Source organism: Hydractinia symbiolongicarpus, chromosome 9 (assembly GCF_029227915.1).
Source record: "Hydractinia symbiolongicarpus strain clone_291-10 chromosome 9, HSymV2.1, whole genome shotgun sequence".
Lineage (NCBI taxonomy): Eukaryota > Metazoa > Cnidaria > Hydrozoa > Anthoathecata > Hydractiniidae > Hydractinia > Hydractinia symbiolongicarpus.
The window spans coordinates 11,976,243-12,000,249 of record NC_079883.1 but is presented as its reverse complement, the minus strand read 5'-3'; the positions used below and the strand labels follow the sequence as shown (position 1 = coordinate 12,000,249).

The 24,007-nt window shown below is 40.3% G+C and overlaps 1 protein-coding gene and 16 non-coding genes across 17 annotated transcripts; 4 read left to right on the top strand and 13 right to left on the bottom strand.

The window, feature by feature from the left end:
* Nucleotides 1-3,206: 3,206 nt before the first annotated feature.
* On the top strand, nucleotides 3,207-3,325 carry LOC130658433 (5S ribosomal RNA). The gene has a single exon (XR_008985647.1). It is a non-coding gene; the product is annotated as a 5S ribosomal RNA (ribosomal RNA).
* A 328-nt stretch (nucleotides 3,326-3,653) lies between these two features.
* Nucleotides 3,654-3,818, bottom strand: LOC130660385 (U1 spliceosomal RNA). The gene has a single exon (XR_008987585.1). It is a non-coding gene; the product is annotated as a U1 spliceosomal RNA (small nuclear RNA).
* A 185-nt stretch (nucleotides 3,819-4,003) lies between these two features.
* On the bottom strand, nucleotides 4,004-4,195 carry LOC130661432 (U2 spliceosomal RNA). The gene has a single exon (XR_008988624.1). It is a non-coding gene; the product is annotated as a U2 spliceosomal RNA (small nuclear RNA).
* A 322-nt stretch (nucleotides 4,196-4,517) lies between these two features.
* Trnar-acg (transfer RNA arginine (anticodon ACG)) lies at nucleotides 4,518-4,590 on the bottom strand. The gene has a single exon. It is a non-coding gene; the product is annotated as a tRNA-Arg (tRNA).
* A 4,468-nt stretch (nucleotides 4,591-9,058) lies between these two features.
* Nucleotides 9,059-9,177, top strand: LOC130658432 (5S ribosomal RNA). The gene has a single exon (XR_008985646.1). It is a non-coding gene; the product is annotated as a 5S ribosomal RNA (ribosomal RNA).
* Nucleotides 9,178-9,505: 328 nt separating this feature from the next.
* LOC130660383 (U1 spliceosomal RNA) lies at nucleotides 9,506-9,670 on the bottom strand. Its single transcript, XR_008987583.1, has one exon. It is a non-coding gene; the product is annotated as a U1 spliceosomal RNA (small nuclear RNA).
* A 185-nt stretch (nucleotides 9,671-9,855) lies between these two features.
* Nucleotides 9,856-10,047, bottom strand: LOC130661430 (U2 spliceosomal RNA). Its single transcript, XR_008988622.1, has one exon. It is a non-coding gene; the product is annotated as a U2 spliceosomal RNA (small nuclear RNA).
* A 322-nt stretch (nucleotides 10,048-10,369) lies between these two features.
* On the bottom strand, nucleotides 10,370-10,442 carry Trnar-acg (transfer RNA arginine (anticodon ACG)). The gene has a single exon. It is a non-coding gene; the product is annotated as a tRNA-Arg (tRNA).
* Nucleotides 10,443-15,495: 5,053 nt separating this feature from the next.
* Nucleotides 15,496-15,614, top strand: LOC130658430 (5S ribosomal RNA). Its single transcript, XR_008985645.1, has one exon. It is a non-coding gene; the product is annotated as a 5S ribosomal RNA (ribosomal RNA).
* A 328-nt stretch (nucleotides 15,615-15,942) lies between these two features.
* On the bottom strand, nucleotides 15,943-16,107 carry LOC130660382 (U1 spliceosomal RNA). Its single transcript, XR_008987582.1, has one exon. It is a non-coding gene; the product is annotated as a U1 spliceosomal RNA (small nuclear RNA).
* A 185-nt stretch (nucleotides 16,108-16,292) lies between these two features.
* On the bottom strand, nucleotides 16,293-16,484 carry LOC130661429 (U2 spliceosomal RNA). The gene has a single exon (XR_008988621.1). It is a non-coding gene; the product is annotated as a U2 spliceosomal RNA (small nuclear RNA).
* Nucleotides 16,485-16,806: 322 nt separating this feature from the next.
* Trnar-acg (transfer RNA arginine (anticodon ACG)) lies at nucleotides 16,807-16,879 on the bottom strand. The gene has a single exon. It is a non-coding gene; the product is annotated as a tRNA-Arg (tRNA).
* A 3,065-nt stretch (nucleotides 16,880-19,944) lies between these two features.
* LOC130656824 (histone H2B, gonadal-like) lies at nucleotides 19,945-20,636 on the bottom strand. The gene has a single exon (XM_057459761.1). It carries the CDS (start codon nucleotides 20,482-20,484, stop codon nucleotides 20,080-20,082), a length of 405 nt encoding a protein of 134 aa, XP_057315744.1. The 5' UTR covers nucleotides 20,485-20,636; the 3' UTR covers nucleotides 19,945-20,079.
* Nucleotides 20,637-21,328: 692 nt separating this feature from the next.
* On the top strand, nucleotides 21,329-21,447 carry LOC130659175 (5S ribosomal RNA). The gene has a single exon (XR_008986386.1). It is a non-coding gene; the product is annotated as a 5S ribosomal RNA (ribosomal RNA).
* A 328-nt stretch (nucleotides 21,448-21,775) lies between these two features.
* LOC130660381 (U1 spliceosomal RNA) lies at nucleotides 21,776-21,940 on the bottom strand. Its single transcript, XR_008987581.1, has one exon. It is a non-coding gene; the product is annotated as a U1 spliceosomal RNA (small nuclear RNA).
* A 185-nt stretch (nucleotides 21,941-22,125) lies between these two features.
* On the bottom strand, nucleotides 22,126-22,317 carry LOC130661427 (U2 spliceosomal RNA). Its single transcript, XR_008988620.1, has one exon. It is a non-coding gene; the product is annotated as a U2 spliceosomal RNA (small nuclear RNA).
* Nucleotides 22,318-22,639: 322 nt separating this feature from the next.
* On the bottom strand, nucleotides 22,640-22,712 carry Trnar-acg (transfer RNA arginine (anticodon ACG)). The gene has a single exon. It is a non-coding gene; the product is annotated as a tRNA-Arg (tRNA).
* Nucleotides 22,713-24,007: the final 1,295 nt, after the last annotated feature.

Here is a 24,007-nt window from a genome sequence, read left to right as displayed (position 1 = left end):
ATTAGATTCCCTAAGTTTAAGTATTTTCGTTTTTAAATTTCTTATTTTCTTGCTTTTACTTTTCTTGCCCTTCATATTTTTAACATTGTCAAACTTTATGTAGCATAAAATTTTTATGTAGCATAAAATTTAAACAGAAAGCAGGACAAAGTTTGATATAAAAAGCTAGCCGTAATATTTTTTATGGATGTGTGGCTATAAAAATAGCCGTTTTTTGTTTGGTAAGATGCTTAGGCACGTTCCCCACGAATTCTTCTTGCCAACTGGATGTCTTTAGGCATGATTGTAACTCGTTTTGCGTGAATGGCACACAAGTTAGTATCCTCGAACAAGCCAACAAGGTACGCTTCAGAAGCCTCTTGCAGAGCCATAACGGCTGTGCTCTGGAATCGCAGATCTGTTTTGAAGTCCTGAGCAATTTCTCGCACAAGACGCTGGAAAGGCAACTTGCGGATCAAGAGCTCGGTTGACTTCTGGTATCTTCTGATTTCTCTGAGAGCAACTGTACCAGGTCTGTAACGATATGGTTTTTTCACTCCTCCAGTAGCTGGTGCGCTTTTCCTCGCAGCTTTAGTGGCGAGTTGTTTTCGTGGAGCCTTTCCTCCAGTAGATTTACGTGCAGTTTGCTTTGTACGAGCCATATTTTAAGAAGTCGATGTAGTACGGATACACAAGACGGTCTAAAATGCACTATCGCGCCAAAGTTTTATTTCTCATATTGATTGACAGCTAAGGTTCAAAACAAACCATTTGATTGGTGCTAAGAAAGTAATTTCTGATTGGCTGCATAATGACATTACGCTCATTACTTTAACATTTTTATAAAATCTGTGTTTTTTGGCTACGGGAAAACGGCTGTATCTTCTGATACACAAAAGCTTTTGACTTTTTTTTTTTTTAGTAAGTAGCAGAAGGTTTGGCGAATTCCAACGATGCCAAATTTATTGCCTTACTGAAACATTAAGACCACGAATTTTTAAAAAAACTACAGTTTTACTTAAAAAAATGTACAAAATGTTCGGAACATTTTGTAATGACGCAACTCTATTGGTTAATTAGGGTGTTTCCACGAGCAGTAGGTAATTTTATGGCCTCTTTTTAAAGCTGTCTGAATTCTGTTAACTCAAACGTTGTTTTTGTACTCGTTCTGTACGCAACTATATCAATATGTCTGGACGCGGAAAAGGAGGTAAAGGATTGGGAAAAGGAGGTGCTAAACGTCACCGAAAAATTCTTCGTGATAACATTCAGGGAATCACAAAACCTGCTATTCGACGTCTTGCTCGACGAGGTGGTGTCAAACGTATCTCTGGCCTTATCTATGAGGAAACCAGAGGTGTACTGAAGGTTTTCTTAGAGAATGTTATTCGTGATGCTGTAACCTACACAGAGCACGCTAAACGCAAGACCGTTACCGCTATGGATGTTGTTTATGCCTTAAAACGTCAAGGAAGAACTCTTTACGGATTCGGAGGTTAAGCGTTGTCATTGCTCAACAAAAACGGCTATTTTTATAGCCACAAATCTTTTAAAACATTACTTTGTGCACGCTTCCAAATTACACAATGTGTAAAGTCTTGTCACAGTTACATTTATTGCTATACGATACTATGTCATATATGACACAAAAAAAATTTAGAAATACTTTGTAGGGTTAATTTGCCTGGGAGTGTTTCCGTGAAAAGCTGGGTTAAGTTAAATGTAAGCAATAACATGGATCAATGTACTTGTCTTTTCTGCAAGTACAGCTAATAATACGTATGAAAAGTGAAGCTAATCCACACACACATGGGGAAGTATTTTAAATGTAGGCTAGTGTTCTTAAGCACATTATTTAGAAGTTTTATTAACTTCGGTTAACTTGTAGTGACGCCAAGTAAATGTTTTTTTAAAGATGTGTGGTCTTAAAAAAGACCGTTTGTGTTTGGTAGACGTTGGTTTACTTGCTGCTTGTGTATTTTGTGACGGCTTTTGTTCCTTCACTGACTGCGTGTTTTGCAAGTTCTCCAGGCAAGAGAAGACGTACTGCGGTTTGAATTTCACGAGAAGAGATGGTCGACTTTTTGTTTTGAAGAGCCAAACGCGAAGCTTCGGAAGCAATGCGCTCAAAGATGTCGTTGACAAATGAGTTCATGATGCTCATAGCTTTGCTTGAAACTCCGACATCTGGGTGAACTTGTTTCAAAACATTGTAGATGTAAATAGCATAACTTTCCTTTCTCTTTCTCTTGCGTTTCTTTTCACCAGTTCCACCAATCTTTCCTCCTTTTTTGCCGGCTCTTTTTTCACCTTTCTTGGCTACTTTAGGTGCCTGTTTTCCTCCTTTAGCTGCTGCGTCAGACATGGTTAAAAATTTTTGCTACTTAACTTGTAAATAAGCATTAAACTGCAAGTCAAAACTTTTTGTTTATAAGTAAAAAAATCGGATCGAATTCGATCCGAAAACGCCGATACGCAATTTAATTGGTTAAAAAAAAAATCTTTTGTTTAATACTTAATTATGATTGGTTAAAAAAACATGATTTCGATCCTATTTTTATGATGAAAAAACGAGTAAAGTTTATTTCGTTAACACTTACGTTAAATATTCGTACGTTTTTGTATTAACTTACAAATCAAATCGCAGTTATGTCTGGACGTGGAAAAGGTGGAAAAGCTAAGGCTAAAGCCAAGACAAGATCCTCAAGAGCTGGACTTCAATTTCCAGTCGGTAGAGTGCATAGATTCCTTCGTAGAGGGCACTATGCTAACCGAATTGGATCTGGAGCACCAGTTTACTTAGCAGCCGTCTTGGAATATTTATCTGCTGAGATATTGGAGTTGGCTGGTAACGCAGCAAGAGACAACAAAAAAGCTAGGATTATTCCAAGACATTTACAATTGGCTGTTCGTAATGATGAAGAATTAAACAAACTTTTGAGCGGTGTAACCATTGCAGCTGGTGGTGTTTTGCCAAACATTCAAGCTGTCTTACTCCCAAAGAAGAACGACAAAGGACAGAAGAAGTAAACCGCTACACTCAGAAAACAACGGCTATTTTTATAGCCACACATCTTTAAAAAAACATTGTTTTTTTCACAAAACTATAACCTTAAAGTCTAATAGATAATCCATGCATACGCCTTGTCCTAAGTAACTCAAAGAAATTAAATAAAAAAATTTGATCACAACGTCAAAATAAATTGCACGTATTTGCACGTACTAATGTCTACGGCCATACCACGATGAACACACCCGTTCTCGTCTGATCACGGAAGTTAAGCATCGTCGGGCCGGGATAGTACTTGGATGGGGGACCGCCTGGGAACTCCCGGTGTCGTAGGCTTTTCATTTTCATTTGCTGTGATATATTTCTTGTTATAACAATTAAGGAACGTGGCGGTTGTTGAAAGTGTTTCCTATGACATTTTCCTACGACATTTTCAGGTGATAGTACGAGAAAAAAGAGCTTTCAAATGCATACAAACTCGATCTATTGCCGATCATCCAATAACCCTGACGGAATGGCAAATAAAATAAAATTCCGCCGCCTTCCGAGGACTTATATCGCAATCACGTTTCGTAACAGCCAAGCGAGGTTTTACCTTAGCGTTTAAGTCACCACCGACATTTGGCCGCGCAACTTTTCTAAGCTCATTCATTTTGACTTAAGGAGGGGGCGAGCGCGGACGCAGGCCCCCACTACCAGAAATTGTACGGTCGAGTTACTGACGTTTGCAGTAATCGCAGAGGTCAGCCCAAGCGTAGTGCAATGCAAGAGCCTCACTCTGGAAGAAAACCCTCATTGATCAGTCTTTACTTCCCCGTCAGGTAAGTATGAGTTGGAACTGCACCGTAGCATGAGGGTACCCTTCAAAGTTTGTTAATGCTTGTGGCTTGAGTGTGTTATAAACTGCCGTGTCGCGGGGCATAGGCTGTATTCTCCACCAGTGTACGCGTTTTGTTCCCGCCGTAGACTATGCAGAGTGCCGTCGGAAAGAGGACTGCTATTATTCTTTTATTGCTTATGTGGGCCGCCATCGGTAATAGTGCAACACCAAGGCAACCCGTGGTCACGGCGTGAATGAATCCACCTCCATGACCCAAGGCCAAAAATCAGATTAATATACTGACCATTCAGAGAATGGCCTACCAGATATTAAACTGATAAGAACAGATACTACACTTGATCTTAGCCATTAGGCCGAGAAGCGATAAAGAACAAGCGTTGCCATGATAGGCATCGTCCACACACCGTAACTGCTTGTGGAGCATGTCACGTTACTGTAAAGCTTACAACTGTCACCGCGTACGGATGGACGGCGACATAGTAAAAATCACGGCTGTTGATTTAGCCGTAGGATGGAGAGCGACTGTAGCAAGTGGATGGTAACTTACATGAATGCTAACAAAGGCGACGATACTAAGTGCGTGATATTACTTTCCAATATGTCTGCGTACATTCCGTTTATCAACGCATTACGCCAGAACGTGCGCGCGCGTTACACAGTAGACCATGCAGCCGAAATGCGACAGTGCGACCCTGCCAGGAGTCGAACCTGGAATCCCCTGATTCGTAGTCAGATGCCTTATCCATTGGGCCACAGGGCCATGCTTATGACTTCGCCCCATCGTCATTTTGGCTTGCGCATTCGTTTTACTTACGACAGAATTCTTCGTGTTTGTAGCCATGAAAGAAAGGGACTTCTGTGAGTGAATTTTTTTACTGTGGTCTAATAAAAAAGTCGAAACGCAGTGCCCAATATATGAATTGCTCCTAATAGCCGGAAACAGGCCGTGTCGATGATGTAGGCCGACATACGCAACGCAAACCAAAGAACGCTTTATGAAAATCCTAACACGAGCGCGGAAGAAGCCCAAATTAACAGACTAGATGTAATGCTGAAGACCTCAAACTCCAGCAGCTTCTCTTGCAGACTATTGCGTCGTACTACAAATAAAAATTAACATGCTTTCGCATAGTCGCGGCACCCAAAACGGACATTATACGATGTACAGAAACACACATTTCTGTTTTCGCGCCAAATCGATTCCCGGGAGTGGTACTTTTACGTCCGCATACTTCGCACCGTCTTAAATTATATCTCATTTACACGGTAATGTTTAGTATACTTCTACTGTGATAACAAGCATCGTTTATCGTTGGATTGTTGTAAGAAAACATTAAAAATGAGTGAAGCAGCTTCTCCAAAGAAAATCGCACCCAAGAAGAAACCTGCTGCAAAGAAGACAGCTGATCACCCTAAATATGTGGACATGATCAAGGCTGCTATCGCTACCCTAAAGGAACGCGGTGGTTCATCTCGCCAAGCTATTACAAAATATATTCATGCAAATTACAAAGTTGCTGAAAACTCAGATCATCATCTGAAAATGGCTCTTAAACGAGGAGTAACATCAGGCGATTTGATTCAAACTAAAGGCACTGGTGCTTCTGGATCATTCAAGCTAGGTCAGGTAAAAAAAGAAAAACCTAAGAAAAAGGCCGCAGCAAAAAAGCCAACGGCGAAGAAGCCTACTGCAAAGAAAAGTACACCAAAAAAGAAGCCAGCAAAGAAGAGCACGCCAAAGAAAGCAGCAAAGAAGCCTGCCACAAAGAAAGCCTCGGCTAAGAAACCAGCAGCTAAGAAACCCACAAAGAAGCCTGTTGCTAAAAAACCTGCAGCAAAGAAGGTCAAAAAGACTCCCAAAAAGGCAGCAAAGAAGACCGCAAAAAAATAATTTGTGTGTATCTGGCTATTACATTAACAAACGGCTATTTTTATAGCCACACATTTACAAAAAAACATTATCTTGGTACAAAGTTAAACTTGTTTAAGTCACTTAAACAGTTAAAAAAGAGTAAATTTAAGATTAGATTCCCTAAGTTTAAGTATTTTCGTTTTTAAATTTCTTATTTTCTTGCTTTTACTTTTCTTGCCCTTCATATTTTTAACATTGTCAAACTTTATGTAGCATAAAATTTTTATGTAGCATAAAATTTAAACAGAAAGCAGGACAAAGTTTGATATAAAAAGCTAGCCGTAATATTTTTTATGGATGTGTGGCTATAAAAATAGCCGTTTTTTGTTTGGTAAGATGCTTAGGCACGTTCCCCACGAATTCTTCTTGCCAACTGGATGTCTTTAGGCATGATTGTAACTCGTTTTGCGTGAATGGCACACAAGTTAGTATCCTCGAACAAGCCAACAAGGTACGCTTCAGAAGCCTCTTGCAGAGCCATAACGGCTGTGCTCTGGAATCGCAGATCTGTTTTGAAGTCCTGAGCAATTTCTCGCACAAGACGCTGGAAAGGCAACTTGCGGATCAAGAGCTCGGTTGACTTCTGGTATCTTCTGATTTCTCTGAGAGCAACTGTACCAGGTCTGTAACGATGTGGTTTTTTCACTCCTCCAGTAGCTGGTGCGCTTTTCCTCGCAGCTTTAGTGGCGAGTTGTTTTCGTGGAGCCTTTCCTCCAGTAGATTTACGTGCAGTTTGCTTTGTACGAGCCATATTTTAAGAAGTCGATGTAGTACGGATACACAAGACGGTCTAAAATGCACTATCGCGCCAAAGTTTTATTTCTCATATTGATTGACAGCTAAGGTTCAAAACAAACCATTTGATTGGTGCTAAGAAAGTAATTTCTGATTGGCTGCATAATGACATTACGCTCATTACTTTAACATTTTTATAAAATCTGTGTTTTTTGGCTACGGGAAAACGGCTGTATCTTCTGATACACAAAAGCTTTTGACTTTTTTTTTTTTTAGTAAGTAGCAGAAGGTTTGGCGAATTCCAACGATGCCAAATTTATTGCCTTACTGAAACATTAAGACCACGAATTTTTAAAAAAACTACAGTTTTACTTAAAAAAATGTACAAAATGTTCGGAACATTTTGTAATGACGCAACTCTATTGGTTAATTAGGGTGTTTCCACGAGCAGTAGGTAATTTTATGGCCTCTTTTTAAAGCTGTCTGAATTCTGTTAACTCAAACGTTGTTTTTGTACTCGTTCTGTACGCAACTATATCAATATGTCTGGACGCGGAAAAGGAGGTAAAGGATTGGGAAAAGGAGGTGCTAAACGTCACCGAAAAATTCTTCGTGATAACATTCAGGGAATCACAAAACCTGCTATTCGACGTCTTGCTCGACGAGGTGGTGTCAAACGTATCTCTGGCCTTATCTATGAGGAAACCAGAGGTGTACTGAAGGTTTTCTTAGAGAATGTTATTCGTGATGCTGTAACCTACACAGAGCACGCTAAACGCAAGACCGTTACCGCTATGGATGTTGTTTATGCCTTAAAACGTCAAGGAAGAACTCTTTACGGATTCGGAGGTTAAGCGTTGTCATTGCTCAACAAAAACGGCTATTTTTATAGCCACAAATCTTTTAAAACATTACTTTGTGCACGCTTCCAAATTACACAATGTGTAAAGTCTTGTCACAGTTACATTTATTGCTATACGATACTATGTCATATATGACACAAAAAAAATTTAGAAATACTTTGTAGGGTTAATTTGCCTGGGAGTGTTTCCGTGAAAAGCTGGGTTAAGTTAAATGTAAGCAATAACATGGATCAATGTACTTGTCTTTTCTGCAAGTACAGCTAATAATACGTATGAAAAGTGAAGCTAATCCACACACACATGGGGAAGTATTTTAAATGTAGGCTAGTGTTCTTAAGCACATTATTTAGAAGTTTTATTAACTTCGGTTAACTTGTAGTGACGCCAAGTAAATGTTTTTTTAAAGATGTGTGGTCTTAAAAAAGACCGTTTGTGTTTGGTAGACGTTGGTTTACTTGCTGCTTGTGTATTTTGTGACGGCTTTTGTTCCTTCACTGACTGCGTGTTTTGCAAGTTCTCCAGGCAAGAGAAGACGTACTGCGGTTTGAATTTCACGAGAAGAGATGGTCGACTTTTTGTTTTGAAGAGCCAAACGCGAAGCTTCGGAAGCAATGCGCTCAAAGATGTCGTTGACAAATGAGTTCATGATGCTCATAGCTTTGCTTGAAACTCCGACATCTGGGTGAACTTGTTTCAAAACATTGTAGATGTAAATAGCATAACTTTCCTTTCTCTTTCTCTTGCGTTTCTTTTCACCAGTTCCACCAATCTTTCCTCCTTTTTTGCCGGCTCTTTTTTCACCTTTCTTGGCTACTTTAGGTGCCTGTTTTCCTCCTTTAGCTGCTGCGTCAGACATGGTTAAAAATTTTTGCTACTTAACTTGTAAATAAGCATTAAACTGCAAGTCAAAACTTTTTGTTTATAAGTAAAAAAATCGGATCGAATTCGATCCGAAAACGCCGATACGCAATTTAATTGGTTAAAAAAAAAATCTTTTGTTTAATACTTAATTATGATTGGTTAAAAAAACATGATTTCGATCCTATTTTTATGATGAAAAAACGAGTAAAGTTTATTTCGTTAACACTTACGTTAAATATTCGTACGTTTTTGTATTAACTTACAAATCAAATCGCAGTTATGTCTGGACGTGGAAAAGGTGGAAAAGCTAAGGCTAAAGCCAAGACAAGATCCTCAAGAGCTGGACTTCAATTTCCAGTCGGTAGAGTGCATAGATTCCTTCGTAGAGGGCACTATGCTAACCGAATTGGATCTGGAGCACCAGTTTACTTAGCAGCCGTCTTGGAATATTTATCTGCTGAGATATTGGAGTTGGCTGGTAACGCAGCAAGAGACAACAAAAAAGCTAGGATTATTCCAAGACATTTACAATTGGCTGTTCGTAATGATGAAGAATTAAACAAACTTTTGAGCGGTGTAACCATTGCAGCTGGTGGTGTTTTGCCAAACATTCAAGCTGTCTTACTCCCAAAGAAGAACGACAAAGGACAGAAGAAGTAAACCGCTACACTCAGAAAACAACGGCTATTTTTATAGCCACACATCTTTAAAAAAACATTGTTTTTTTCACAAAACTATAACCTTAAAGTCTAATAGATAATCCATGCATACGCCTTGTCCTAAGTAACTCAAAGAAATTAAATAAAAAAATTTGATCACAACGTCAAAATAAATTGCACGTATTTGCACCTACTAATGTCTACGGCCATACCACGATGAACACACCCGTTCTCGTCTGATCACGGAAGTTAAGCATCGTCGGGCCGGGATAGTACTTGGATGGGGGACCGCCTGGGAACTCCCGGTGTCGTAGGCTTTTCATTTTCATTTGCTGTGATATATTTCTTGTTATAACAATTAAGGAACGTGGCGGTTGTTGAAAGTGTTTCCTATGACATTTTCCTACGACATTTTCAGGTGATAGTACGAGAAAAAAGAGCTTTCAAATGCATACAAACTCGATCTATTGCCGATCATCCAATAACCCTGACGGAATGGCAAATAAAATAAAATTCCGCCGCCTTCCGAGGACTTATATCGCAATCACGTTTCGTAACAGCCAAGCGAGGTTTTACCTTAGCGTTTAAGTCACCACCGACATTTGGCCGCGCAACTTTTCTAAGCTCATTCATTTTGACTTAAGGAGGGGGCGAGCGCGGACGCAGGCCCCCACTACCAGAAATTGTACGGTCGAGTTACTGACGTTTGCAGTAATCGCAGAGGTCAGCCCAAGCGTAGTGCAATGCAAGAGCCTCACTCTGGAAGAAAACCCTCATTGATCAGTCTTTACTTCCCCGTCAGGTAAGTATGAGTTGGAACTGCACCGTAGCATGAGGGTACCCTTCAAAGTTTGTTAATGCTTGTGGCTTGAGTGTGTTATAAACTGCCGTGTCGCGGGGCATAGGCTGTATTCTCCCCCAGTGTACGCGTTTTGTTCCCGCCGTAGACTATGCAGAGTGCCGTCGGAAAGAGGACTGCTATTATTCTTTTATTGCTTATGTGGGCCGCCATCGGTAATAGTGCAACACCAAGGCAACCCGTGGTCACGGCGTGAATGAATCCACCTCCATGACCCAAGGCCAAAAATCAGATTAATATACTGACCATTCAGAGAATGGCCTACCAGATATTAAACTGATAAGAACAGATACTACACTTGATCTTAGCCATTAGGCCGAGAAGCGATAAAGAACAAGCGTTGCCATGATAGGCATCGTCCACACACCGTAACTGCTTGTGGAGCATGTCACGTTACTGTAAAGCTTACAACTGTCACCGCGTACGGATGGACGGCGACATAGTAAAAATCACGGCTGTTGATTTAGCCGTAGGATGGAGAGCGACTGTAGCAAGTGGATGGTAACTTACATGAATGCTAACAAAGGCGACGATACTAAGTGCGTGATATTACTTTCCAATATGTCTGCGTACATTCCGTTTATCAACGCATTACGCCAGAACGTGCGCGCGCGTTACACAGTAGACCATGCAGCCGAAATGCGACAGTGCGACCCTGCCAGGAGTCGAACCTGGAATCCCCTGATTCGTAGTCAGATGCCTTATCCATTGGGCCACAGGGCCATGCTTATGACTTCGCCCCATCGTCATTTTGGCTTGCGCATTCGTTTTACTTACGACAGAATTCTTCGTGTTTGTAGCCATGAAAGAAAGGGACTTCTGTGAGTGAATTTTTTTACTGTGGTCTAATAAAAAAGTCGAAACGCAGTGCCCAATATATGAATTGCTCCTAATAGCCGGAAACAGGCCGTGTCGATGATGTAGGCCGACATACGCAACGCAAACCAAAGAACGCTTTATGAAAATCCTAACACGAGCGCGGAAGAAGCCCAAATTAACAGACTAGATGTAATGCTGAAGACCTCAAACTCCAGCAGCTTCTCTTGCAGACTATTGCGTCGTACTACAAATAAAAATTAACATGCTTTCGCATAGTCGCGGCACCCAAAACGGACATTATACGATGTACAGAAACACACATTTCTGTTTTCGCGCCAAATCAATTCCCGGGAGTGGTACTTTTACGTCCGCATACTTCGCACCGTCTTAAATTATATCTCATTTACACGGTAATGTTTAGTATACTTCTACTGTGATAACAAGCATCGTTTATCGTTGGATTGTTGTAAGAAAACATTAAAAATGAGTGAAGCAGCTTCTCCAAAGAAAATCGCACCCAAGAAGAAACCTGCTGCAAAGAAGACAGCTGATCACCCTAAATATGTGGACATGATCAAGGCTGCTATCGCTACCCTAAAGGAACGCGGTGGTTCATCTCGCCAAGCTATTACAAAATATATTCATGCAAATTACAAAGTTGCTGAAAACTCAGATCATCATCTGAAAATGGCTCTTAAACGAGGAGTAACATCAGGCGATTTGATTCAAACTAAAGGCACTGGTGCTTCTGGATCATTCAAGCTAGGTCAGGTAAAAAAAGAAAAACCTAAGAAAAAGGCCGCAGCAAAAAAGCCAACGGCAAAGAAGCCTACTGCAAAGAAAAGTACACCAAAAAAGAAGCCAGCAAAGAAGAGCACGCCAAAGAAAGCAGCAAAGAAGCCTGCCACAAAGAAAGCCTCGGCTAAGAAACCAGCAGCTAAGAAACCCACAAAGAAGCCTGTTGCTAAAAAACCTGCAGCAAAGAAGGTCAAAAAGACTCCCAAAAAGGCAGCAAAGAAGACCGCAAAAAAATAATTTGTGTGTATCTGGCTATTACATTAACAAACGGCTATTTTTATAGCCACACATTTACAAAAAAACATTATCTTGGTACAAAGTTAAACTTGTTTAAGTCACTTAAACAGTTAAAAAAGAGTAAATTTAAGATTAGATTCCCTAAGTTTAAGTATTTTCGTTTTTAAATTTCTTATTTTCTTGCTTTTACTTTTCTTGCCCTTCATATTTTTAACATTGTCAAACTTTATGTAGCATAAAATTTTTATGTAGCATAAAATTTAAACAGAAAGCAGGACAAAGTTTGATATAAAAAGCTAGCCGTAATATTTTTTATGGATGTGTGGCTATAAAAATAGCCGTTTTTTGTTTGGTAAGATGCTTAGGCACGTTCCCCACGAATTCTTCTTGCCAACTGGATGTCTTTAGGCATGATTGTAACTCGTTTTGCGTGAATGGCACACAAGTTAGTATCCTCGAACAAGCCAACAAGGTACGCTTCAGAAGCCTCTTGCAGAGCCATAACGGCTGTGCTCTGGAATCGCAGATCTGTTTTGAAGTCCTGAGCAATTTCTCGCACAAGACGCTGGAAAGGCAACTTGCGGATCAAGAGCTCGGTTGACTTCTGGTATCTTCTGATTTCTCTGAGAGCAACTGTACCAGGTCTGTAACGATGTGGTTTTTTCACTCCTCCAGTAGCTGGTGCGCTTTTCCTCGCAGCTTTAGTGGCGAGTTGTTTTCGTGGAGCCTTTCCTCCAGTAGATTTACGTGCAGTTTGCTTTGTACGAGCCATATTTTAAGAAGTCGATGTAGTACGGATACACAAGACGGTCTAAAATGCACTATCGCGCCAAAGTTTTATTTCTCATATTGATTGACAGCTAAGGTTCAAAACAAACCATTTGATTGGTGCTAAGAAAGTAATTTCTGATTGGCTGCATAATGACATTACGCTCATTACTTTAACATTTTTATAAAATCTGTGTTTTTTGGCTACGGGAAAACGGCTGTATCTTCTGATACACAAAAGCTTTTGACTTTTTTTTTTTTTAGTAAGTAGCAGAAGGTTTGGCGAATTCCAACGATGCCAAATTTATTGCCTTACTGAAACATTAAGACCACGAATTTTTAAAAAAACTACAGTTTTACTTAAAAAAATGTACAAAATGTTCGGAACATTTTGTAATGACGCAACTCTATTGGTTAATTAGGGTGTTTCCACGAGCAGTAGGTAATTTTATGGCCTCTTTTTAAAGCTGTCTGAATTCTGTTAACTCAAACGTTGTTTTTGTACTCGTTCTGTACGCAACTATATCAATATGTCTGGACGCGGAAAAGGAGGTAAAGGATTGGGAAAAGGAGGTGCTAAACGTCACCGAAAAATTCTTCGTGATAACATTCAGGGAATCACAAAACCTGCTATTCGACGTCTTGCTCGACGAGGTGGTGTCAAACGTATCTCTGGCCTTATCTATGAGGAAACCAGAGGTGTACTGAAGGTTTTCTTAGAGAATGTTATTCGTGATGCTGTAACCTACACAGAGCACGCTAAACGCAAGACCGTTACCGCTATGGATGTTGTTTATGCCTTAAAACGTCAAGGAAGAACTCTTTACGGATTCGGAGGTTAAGCGTTGTCATTGCTCAACGAAAACGGCTATTTTTATAGCCACAAATCTTTTAAAACATTACTTTGTGCACGCTTCCAAATTACACAATGTGTAAAGTCTTGTCACAGTTACATTTATTGCTATACGATACTATGTCATATATGACACAAAAAAAATTTAGAAATACTTTGTAGGGTTAATTTGCCTGGGAGTGTTTCCGTGAAAAGCTGGGTTAAGTTAAATGTAAGCAATAACATGGATCAATGTACTTGTCTTTTCTGCAAGTACAGCTAATAATACGTATGAAAAGTGAAGCTAATCCACACACACATGGGGAAGTATTTTAAATGTAGGCTAGTGTTCTTAAGCACATTATTTAGAAGTTTTATTAACTTCGGTTAACTTGTAGTGACGCCAAGTAAATGTTTTTTTAAAGATGTGTGGTCTTAAAAAAGACCGTTTGTGTTTGGTAGACGTTGGTTTACTTGCTGCTTGTGTATTTTGTGACGGCTTTTGTTCCTTCACTGACTGCGTGTTTTGCAAGTTCTCCAGGCAAGAGAAGACGTACTGCGGTTTGAATTTCACGAGAAGAGATGGTCGACTTTTTGTTTTGAAGAGCCAAACGCGAAGCTTCGGAAGCAATGCGCTCAAAGATGTCGTTGACAAATGAGTTCATGATGCTCATAGCTTTGCTTGAAACTCCGACATGTGGGTGAACTTGTTTCAAAACATTGTAGATGTAAATAGCATAACTTTCCTTTCTCTTTCTCTTGCGTTTCTTTTCACCAGTTCCACCAATCTTTCCTCCTTTTTTGCCGGCTCTTTTTTCACCTTTCTTGGCTACTTTAGGTGCCTGTTTTCCTCCTTTAGCTGCTGCGTCAGACATGGTTAAAAATTTTTGCTACTTAACTTGTAAATAAGCATTAAACTGCAAGTCAAAACTTTTTGTTTATAAGTAAAAAAATCGGATCGAATTCGATCCGAAAACGCCGATACCCGCCAAGTAAATGTTTTTTTAAAGATGTGTGGTCTTAAAAAAGACCGTTTGTGTTTGGTAGACGTTGGTTTACTTGCTGCTTGTGTATTTTGTGACGGCTTTTGTTCCTTCACTGACTGCGTGTTTTGCAAGTTCTCCAGGCAAGAGAAGACGTACTGCGGTTTGAATTTCACGAGAAGAGATGGTCGACTTTTTGTTTTGAAGAGCCAAACGCGAAGCTTCGGAAGCAATGCGCTCAAAGATGTCGTTGACAAATGAGTTCATGATGCTCATAGCTTTGCTTGAAACTCCGACATCTGGGTGAACTTGTTTCAAAACATTGTAGATGTAAATAGCATAACTTTCCTTTCTCTTTCTCTTGCGTTTCTTTTCACCAGTTCCACCAATCTTTCCTCCTTTTTTGCCGGCTCTTTTTTCACCTTTCTTGGCTACTTTAGGTGCCTGTTTTCCTCCTTTAGCTGCTGCGTCAGACATGGTTAAAAATTTTTGCTACTTAACTTGTAAATAAGCATTAAACTGCAAGTCAAAACTTTTTGTTTATAAGTAAAAAAATCGGATCGAATTCGATCCGAAAACGCCGATACGCAATTTAATTGGTTAAAAAAAAAATCTTTTGTTTAATACTTAATTATGATTGGTTAAAAAAACATGATTTCGATCCTATTTTTATGATGAAAAAACGAGTAAAGTTTATTTCGTTAACACTTACGTTAAATATTCGTACGTTTTTGTATTAACTTACAAATCAAATCGCAGTTATGTCTGGACGTGGAAAAGGTGGAAAAGCTAAGGCTAAAGCCAAGACAAGATCCTCAAGAGCTGGACTTCAATTTCCAGTCGGTAGAGTGCATAGATTCCTTCGTAGAGGGCACTATGCTAACCGAATTGGATCTGGAGCACCAGTTTACTTAGCAGCCGTCTTGGAATATTTATCTGCTGAGATATTGGAGTTGGCTGGTAACGCAGCAAGAGACAACAAAAAAGCTAGGATTATTCCAAGACATTTACAATTGGCTGTTCGTAATGATGAAGAATTAAACAAACTTTTGAGCGGTGTAACCATTGCAGCTGGTGGTGTTTTGCCAAACATTCAAGCTGTCTTACTCCCAAAGAAGAACGACAAAGGACAGAAGAAGTAAACCGCTACACTCAGAAAACAACGGCTATTTTTATAGCCACACATCTTTAAAAAAACATTGTTTTTTTCACAAAACTATAACCTTAAAGTCTAATAGATAATCCATGCATACGCCTTGTCCTAAGTAACTCAAAGAAATTAAATAAAAAAATTTGATCACAACGTCAAAATAAATTGCACGTATTTGCACCTACTAATGTCTACGGCCATACCACGATGAACACACCCGTTCTCGTCTGATCACGGAAGTTAAGCATCGTCGGGCCGGGATAGTACTTGGATGGGGGACCGCCTGGGAACTCCCGGTGTCGTAGGCTTTTCATTTTCATTTGCTGTGATATATTTCTTGTTATAACAATTAAGGAACGTGGCGGTTGTTGAAAGTGTTTCCTATGACATTTTCCTACGACATTTTCAGGTGATAGTACGAGAAAAAAGAGCTTTCAAATGCATACAAACTCGATCTATTGCCGATCATCCAATAACCCTGACGGAATGGCAAATAAAATAAAATTCCGCCGCCTTCCGAGGACTTATATCGCAATCACGTTTCGTAACAGCCAAGCGAGGTTTTACCTTAGCGTTTAAGTCACCACCGACATTTGGCCGCGCAACTTTTCTAAGCTCATTCATTTTGACTTAAGGAGGGGGCGAGCGCGGACGCAGGCCCCCACTACCAGAAATTGTACGGTCGAGTTACTGACGTTTGCAGTAATCGCAGAGGTCAGCCCAAGCGTAGTGCAATGCAAGAGCCTCACTCTGGAAGAAAACCCTCATTGATCAGTCTTTACTTCCCCGTCAGGTAAGTATGAGTTGGAACTGCACCGTAGCATGAGGGTACCCTTCAAAGTTTGTTAATGCTTGTGGCTTGAGTGTGTTATAAACTGCCGTGTCGCGGGGCATAGGCTGTAATCTCCCCCAGTGTACGCGTTTTGTTCCCGCCGTAGACTATGCAGAGTGCCGTCGGAAAGAGGACTGCTATTATTCTTTTATTGCTTATGTGGGCCGCCATCGGTAATAGTGCAACACCAAGGCAACCCGTGGTCACGGCGTGAATGAATCCACCTCCATGACCCAAGGCCAAAAATCAGATTAATATACTGACCATTCAGAGAATGGCCTACCAGATATTAAACTGATAAGAACAGATACTACACTTGATCTTAGCCATTAGGCCGAGAAGCGATAAAGAACAAGCGTTGCCATGATAGGCATCGTCCACACACCGTAACTGCTTGTGGAGCATGTCACGTTACTGTAAAGCTTACAACTGTCACCGCGTACGGATGGACGGCGACATAGTAAAAATCACGGCTGTTGATTTAGCCGTAGGATGGAGAGCGACTGTAGCAAGTGGATGGTAACTTACATGAATGCTAACAAAGGCGACGATACTAAGTGCGTGATATTACTTTCCAATATGTCTGCGTACATTCCGTTTATCAACGCATTACGCCAGAACGTGCGCGCGCGTTACACAGTAGACCATGCAGCCGAAATGCGACAGTGCGACCCTGCCAGGAGTCGAACCTGGAATCCCCTGATTCGTAGTCAGATGCCTTATCCATTGGGCCACAGGGCCATGCTTATGACTTCGCCCCATCGTCATTTTGGCTTGCGCATTCGTTTTACTTACGACAGAATTCTTCGTGTTTGTAGCCATGAAAGAAAGGGACTTCTGTGAGTGAATTTTTTTACTGTGGTCTAATAAAAAAGTCGAAACGCAGTGCCCAATATATGAATTGCTCCTAATAGCCGGAAACAGGCCGTGTCGATGATGTAGGCCGACATACGCAACGCAAACCAAAGAACGCTTTATGAAAATCCTAACACGAGCGCGGAAGAAGCCCAAATTAACAGACTAGATGTAATGCTGAAGACCTCAAACTCCAGCAGCTTCTCTTGCAGACTATTGCGTCGTACTACAAATAAAAATTAACATGCTTTCGCATAGTCGCGGCACCCAAAACGGACATTATACGATGTACAGAAACACACATTTCTGTTTTCGCGCCAAATCAATTCCCGGGAGTGGTACTTTTACGTCCGCATACTTCGCACCGTCTTAAATTATATCTCATTTACACGGTAATGTTTAGTATACTTCTACTGTGATAACAAGCATCGTTTATCGTTGGATTGTTGTAAGAAAACATTAAAAATGAGTGAAGCAGCTTCTCCAAAGAAAATCGCACCCAAGAAGAAACCTGCTGCAAAGAAGACAGCTGATCACCCTAAATATGTGGACATGATCAAGGCTGCTATCGCTACCCTAAAGGAACGCGGTGGTTCATCTCGCCAAGCTATTACAAAATATATTCATGCAAATTACAAAGTTGCTGAAAACTCAGATCATCATCTGAAAATGGCTCTTAAACGAGGAGTAACATCAGGCGATTTGATTCAAACTAAAGCATTGGTGCTTCTGGATCATTCAAGCTAGGTCAGGTAAAAAAAGAAAAACCTAAGAAAAAGGCCGCAGCAAAAAAGCCAACGGCAAAGAAGCCTACTGCAAAGAAAAGTACACCAAAAAAGAAGCCAGCAAAGAAGAGCACGCCAAAGAAAGCAGCAAAGAAGCCTGCCACAAAGAAAGCCTCGGCTAAGAAACCAGCAGCTAAGAAACCCACAAAGAAGCCTGTTGCTAAAAAACCTGCAGCAAAGAAGGTCAAAAAGACTCCCAAAAAGGCAGCAAAGAAGACCGCAAAAAAATAATTTGTGTGTATCTGGCTATTACATTAACAAACGGCTATTTTTATAGCCACACATTTACAAAAAAACATTATCTTGGTACAAAGTTAAACTTGTTTAAGTCACTTAAACAGTTAAAAAAGAGTAAATTTAAGATTAGATTCCCTAAGTTTAAGTATTTTCGTTTTTAAATTTCTTATTTTCTTGCTTTTACTTTTCTTGCCCTTCATATTTTTAACATTGTCAAACTTTATGTAGCATAAAATTTTTATGTAGCATAAAATTTAAACAGAAAGCAGGACAAAGTTTGATATAAAAAGCTAGCCGTAATATTTTTTATGGATGTGTGGCTATAAAAATAGCCGTTTTTTGTTTGGTAAGATGCTTAGGCACGTTCCCCACGAATTCTTCTTGCCAACTGGATGTCTTTAGGCATGATTGTAACTCGTTTTGCGTGAATGGCACACAAGTTAGTATCCTCGAACAAGCCAACAAGGTACGCTTCAGAAGCCTCTTGCAGAGCCATAACGGCTGTGCTCTGGAATCGCAGATCTGTTTTGAAGTCCTGAGCAATTTCTCGCACAAGACGCTGGAAAGGCAACTTGCGGATCAAGAGCTCGGTTGACTTCTGGTATCTTCTGATTTCTCTGAGAGCAACTGTACCAGGTCTGTAACGATGTGGTTTTTTCACTCCTCCAGTAGCTGGTGCGCTTTTCCTCGCAGCTTTAGTGGCGAGTTGTTTTCGTGGAGCCTTTCCTCCAGTAGATTTACGTGCAGTTTGCTTTGTACGAGCCATATTTTAAGAAGTCGATGTAGTACGGATACACAAGACGGTCTAAAATGCACTATCGCGCCAAAGTTTTATTTCTCATATTGATTGACAGCTAAGGTTCAAAACAAACCATTTGATTGGTGCTAAGAAAGTAATTTCTGATTGGCTGCATAATGACATTACGCTCATTACTTTAACATTTTTATAAAATCTGTGTTTTTTGGCTACGGGAAAACGGCTGTATCTTCTGATACACAAAAGCTTTTGACTTTTTTTTTTTTTAGTAAGTAGCAGAAGGTTTGGCGAATTCCAACGATGCCAAATTTATTGCCTTACTGAAACATTAAGACCACGAATTTTTAAAAAAACTACAGTTTTACTTAAAAAAATGTACAAAATGTTCGGAACATTTTGTAATGACGCAACTCTATTGGTTAATTAGGGTGTTTCCACGAGCAGTAGGTAATTTTATGGCCTCTTTTTAAAGCTGTCTGAATTCTGTTAACTCAAACGTTGTTTTTGTACTCGTTCTGTACGCAACTATATCAATATGTCTGGACGCGGAAAAGGAGGTAAAGGATTGGGAAAAGGAGGTGCTAAACGTCACCGAAAAATTCTTCGTGATAACATTCAGGGAATCACAAAACCTGCTATTCGACGTCTTGCTCGACGAGGTGGTGTCAAACGTATCTCTGGCCTTATCTATGAGGAAACCAGAGGTGTACTGAAGGTTTTCTTAGAGAATGTTATTCGTGATGCTGTAACCTACACAGAGCACGCTAAACGCAAGACCGTTACCGCTATGGATGTTGTTTATGCCTTAAAACGTCAAGGAAGAACTCTTTACGGATTCGGAGGTTAAGCGTTGTCATTGCTCAACAAAAACGGCTATTTTTATAGCCACAAATCTTTTAAAACATTACTTTGTGCACGCTTCCAAATTACACAATGTGTAAAGTCTTGTCACAGTTACATTTATTGCTATACGATACTATGTCATATATGACACAAAAAAAATTTAGAAATACTTTGTAGGGTTAATTTGCCTGGGAGTGTTTCCGTGAAAAGCTGGGTTAAGTTAAATGTAAGCAATAACATGGATCAATGTACTTGTCTTTTCTGCAAGTACAGCTAATAATACGTATGAAAAGTGAAGCTAATCCACACACACATGGGGAAGTATTTTAAATGTAGGCTAGTGTTCTTAAGCACATTATTTAGAAGTTTTATTAACTTCGGTTAACTTGTAGTGACGCCAAGTAAATGTTTTTTTAAAGATGTGTGGTCTTAAAAAAGACCGTTTGTGTTTGGTAGACGTTGGTTTACTTGCTGCTTGTGTATTTTGTGACGGCTTTTGTTCCTTCACTGACTGCGTGTTTTGCAAGTTCTCCAGGCAAGAGAAGACGTACTGCGGTTTGAATTTCACGAGAAGAGATGGTCGACTTTTTGTTTTGAAGAGCCAAACGCGAAGCTTCGGAAGCAATGCGCTCAAAGATGTCGTTGACAAATGAGTTCATGATGCTCATAGCTTTGCTTGAAACTCCGACATCTGGGTGAACTTGTTTCAAAACATTGTAGATGTAAATAGCATAACTTTCCTTTCTCTTTCTCTTGCGTTTCTTTTCACCAGTTCCACCAATCTTTCCTCCTTTTTTGCCGGCTCTTTTTTCACCTTTCTTGGCTACTTTAGGTGCCTGTTTTCTTCCTTTAGCTGCTGCGTCAGACATGGTTAAAAATTTTTGCTACTTAACTTGTAAATAAGCATTAAACTGCAAGTCAAAACTTTTTGTTTATAAGTAAAAAAATCGGATCGAATTCGATCCGAAAACGCCGATACGCAATTTAATTGGTTAAAAAAAAAATCTTTTGTTTAATACTTAATTATGATTTCGATCCTATTTTTATGATGAAAAAACGAGTAAAGTTTATTTCGTTAACACTTACGTTAAATATTCGTACGTTTTTGTATTAACTTACAAATCAAATCGCAGTTATGTCTGGACGTGGAAAAGGTGGAAAAGCTAAGGCTAAAGCCAAGACAAGATCCTCAAGAGCTGGACTTCAATTTCCAGTCGGTAGAGTGCATAGATTCCTTCGTAGAGGGCACTATGCTAACCGAATTGGATCTGGAGCACCAGTTTACTTAGCAGCCGTCTTGGAATATTTATCTGCTGAGATATTGGAGTTGGCTGGTAACGCAGCAAGAGACAACAAAAAAGCTAGGATTATTCCAAGACATTTACAATTGGCTGTTCGTAATGATGAAGAATTAAACAAACTTTTGAGCGGTGTAACCATTGCAGCTGGCGGTGTTTTGCCAAACATTCAAGCTGTCTTACTCCCAAAGAAGAACGACAAAGGACAGAAGAAGTAAACCGCTACACTCAGAAAACAACGGCTATTTTTATAGCCACACATCTTTAAAAAAACATTGTTTTTTTCACAAAACTATAACCTTAAAGTCTAATAGATAATCCATGCATACGCCTTGTCCTAAGTAACTCAAAGAAATTAAATAAAAAAATTTGATCACAACGTCAAAATAAATTGCACGTATTTGCACCTACTAATGTCTACGGCCATACCACGATGAACACACCCGTTCTCGTCTGATCACGGAAGTTAAGCATCGTCGGGCCGGGATAGCACTTGGATGGGGGACCGCCTGGGAACTCCCGGTGTCGTAGGCTTTTCATTTTCATTTGCTGTGATATATTTCTTGTTATAACAATTAAGGAACGTGGCGGTTGTTGAAAGTGTTTCCTATGACATTTTCCTACGACATTTTCAGGTGATAGTACGAGAAAAAAGAGCTTTCAAATGCATACAAACTCGATCTATTGCCGATCATCCAATAACCCTGACGGAATGGCAAATAAAATAAAATTCCGCCGCCTTCCGAGGACTTATATCGCAATCACGTTTCGTAACAGCCAAGCGAGGTTTTACCTTAGCGTTTAAGTCACCACCGACATTTGGCCGCGCAACTTTTCTAAGCTCATTCATTTTGACTTAAGGAGGGGGCGAGCGCGGACGCAGGCCCCCACTACCAGAAATTGTACGGTCGAGTTACTGACGTTTGCAGTAATCGCAGAGGTCAGCCCAAGCGTAGTGCAATGCAAGAGCCTCACTCTGGAAGAAAACCCTCATTGATCAGTCTTTACTTCCCCGTCAGGTAAGTATGAGTTGGAACTGCACCGTAGCATGAGGGTACCCTTCAAAGTTTGTTAATGCTTGTGGCTTGAGTGTGTTATAAACTGCCGTGTCGCGGGGCATAGGCTGTATTCTCCCCCAGTGTACGCGTTTTGTTCCCGCCGTAGACTATGCAGAGTGCCGTCGGAAAGAGGACTGCTATTATTCTTTTATTGCTTATGTGGGCCGCCATCGGTAATAGTGCAACACCAAGGCAACCCGTGGTCACGGCGTGAATGAATCCACCTCCATGACCCAAGGCCAAAAATCAGATTAATATACTGACCATTCAGAGAATGGCCTACCAGATATTAAACTGATAAGAACAGATACTACACTTGATCTTAGCCATTAGGCCGAGAAGCGATAAAGAACAAGCGTTGCCATGATAGGCATCGTCCACACACCGTAACTGCTTGTGGAGCATGTCACGTTACTGTAAAGCTTACAACTGTCACCGCGTACGGATGGACGGCGACATAGTAAAAATCACGGCTGTTGATTTAGCCGTAGGATGGAGAGCGACTGTAGCAAGTGGATGGTAACTTACATGAATGCTAACAAAGGCGACGATACTAAGTGCGTGATATTACTTTCCAATATGTCTGCGTACATTCCGTTTATCAACGCATTACGCCAGAACGTGCGCGCGCGTTACACAGTAGACCATGCAGCCGAAATGCGACAGTGCGACCCTGCCAGGAGTCGAACCTGGAATCCCCTGATTCGTAGTCAGATGCCTTATCCATTGGGCCACAGGGCCATGCTTATGACTTCGCCCCATCGTCATTTTGGCTTGCGCATTCGTTTTACTTACGACAGAATTCTTCGTGTTTGTAGCCATGAAAGAAAGGGACTTCTGTGAGTGAATTTTTTTACTGTGGTCTAATAAAAAAGTCGAAACGCAGTGCCCAATATATGAATTGCTCCTAATAGCCGGAAACAGGCCGTGTCGATGATGTAGGCCGACATACGCAACGCAAACCAAAGAACGCTTTATGAAAATCCTAACACGAGCGCGGAAGAAGCCCAAATTAACAGACTAGATGTAATGCTGAAGACCTCAAACTCCAGCAGCTTCTCTTGCAGACTATTGCGTCGTACTACAAATAAAAATTAACATGCTTTCGCATAGTCGCGGCACCCAAAACGGACATTATACGATGTACAGAAACACACATTTCTCTTTTCGCGCCAAATCAATTCCCGGGAGTGGTACTTTTACGTCCGCATACTTCGCACCGTCTTAAATTATATCTCATTTACACGGTAATGTTTAGTATACTTCTACTGTGATAACAAGCATCGTTTATCGTTGGATTGTTGTAAGAAAACATTAAAAATGAGTGAAGCAGCTTCTCCAAAGAAAATCGCACCCAAGAAGAAACCTGCTGCAAAGAAGACAGCTGATCACCCTAAATATGTGGACATGATCAAGGCTGCTATCGCTACCCTAAAGGAACGCGGTGGTTCATCTCGCCAAGCTATTACAAAATATATTCATGCAAATTACAAAGTTGCTGAAAACTCAGATCATCATCTGAAAATGGCTCTTAAACGAGGAGTAACATCAGGCGATTTGATTCAAACTAAAGGCACTGGTGCTTCTGGATCATTCAAGCTAGGTCAGGTAAAAAAAGAAAAACCTAAGAAAAAGGCCGCAGCAAAAAAGCCAACGGCAAAGAAGCCTACTGCAAAGAAAAGTACACCAAAAAAGAAGCCAGCAAAGAAGAGCACGCCAAAGAAAGCAGCAAAGAAGCCTGCCACAAAGAAAGCCTCGGCTAAGAAACCAGCAGCTAAGAAACCCACAAAGAAGCCTGTTGCTAAAAAACCTGCAGCAAAGAAGGTCAAAAAGACTCCCAAAAAGGCAGCAAAGAAGACCGCAAAAAAATAATTTGTGTGTATCTGGCTATTACATTAACAAACGGCTATTTTTATAGCCACACATTTACAAAAAAACATTATCTTGGTACAAAGTTAAACTTGTTTAAGTCACTTAAACAGTTAAAAAAGAGTAAATTTAAGATTAGATTCCCTAAGTTTAAGTATTTTCGTTTT

Coding starts and splice junctions, on each gene's coding strand:
- LOC130656824 (XM_057459761.1), bottom strand. CDS start 20,484: ATGTCTGACGCAGCAGCTAAAGGAAGAAAACAGGCACCTAAAGTAGCC.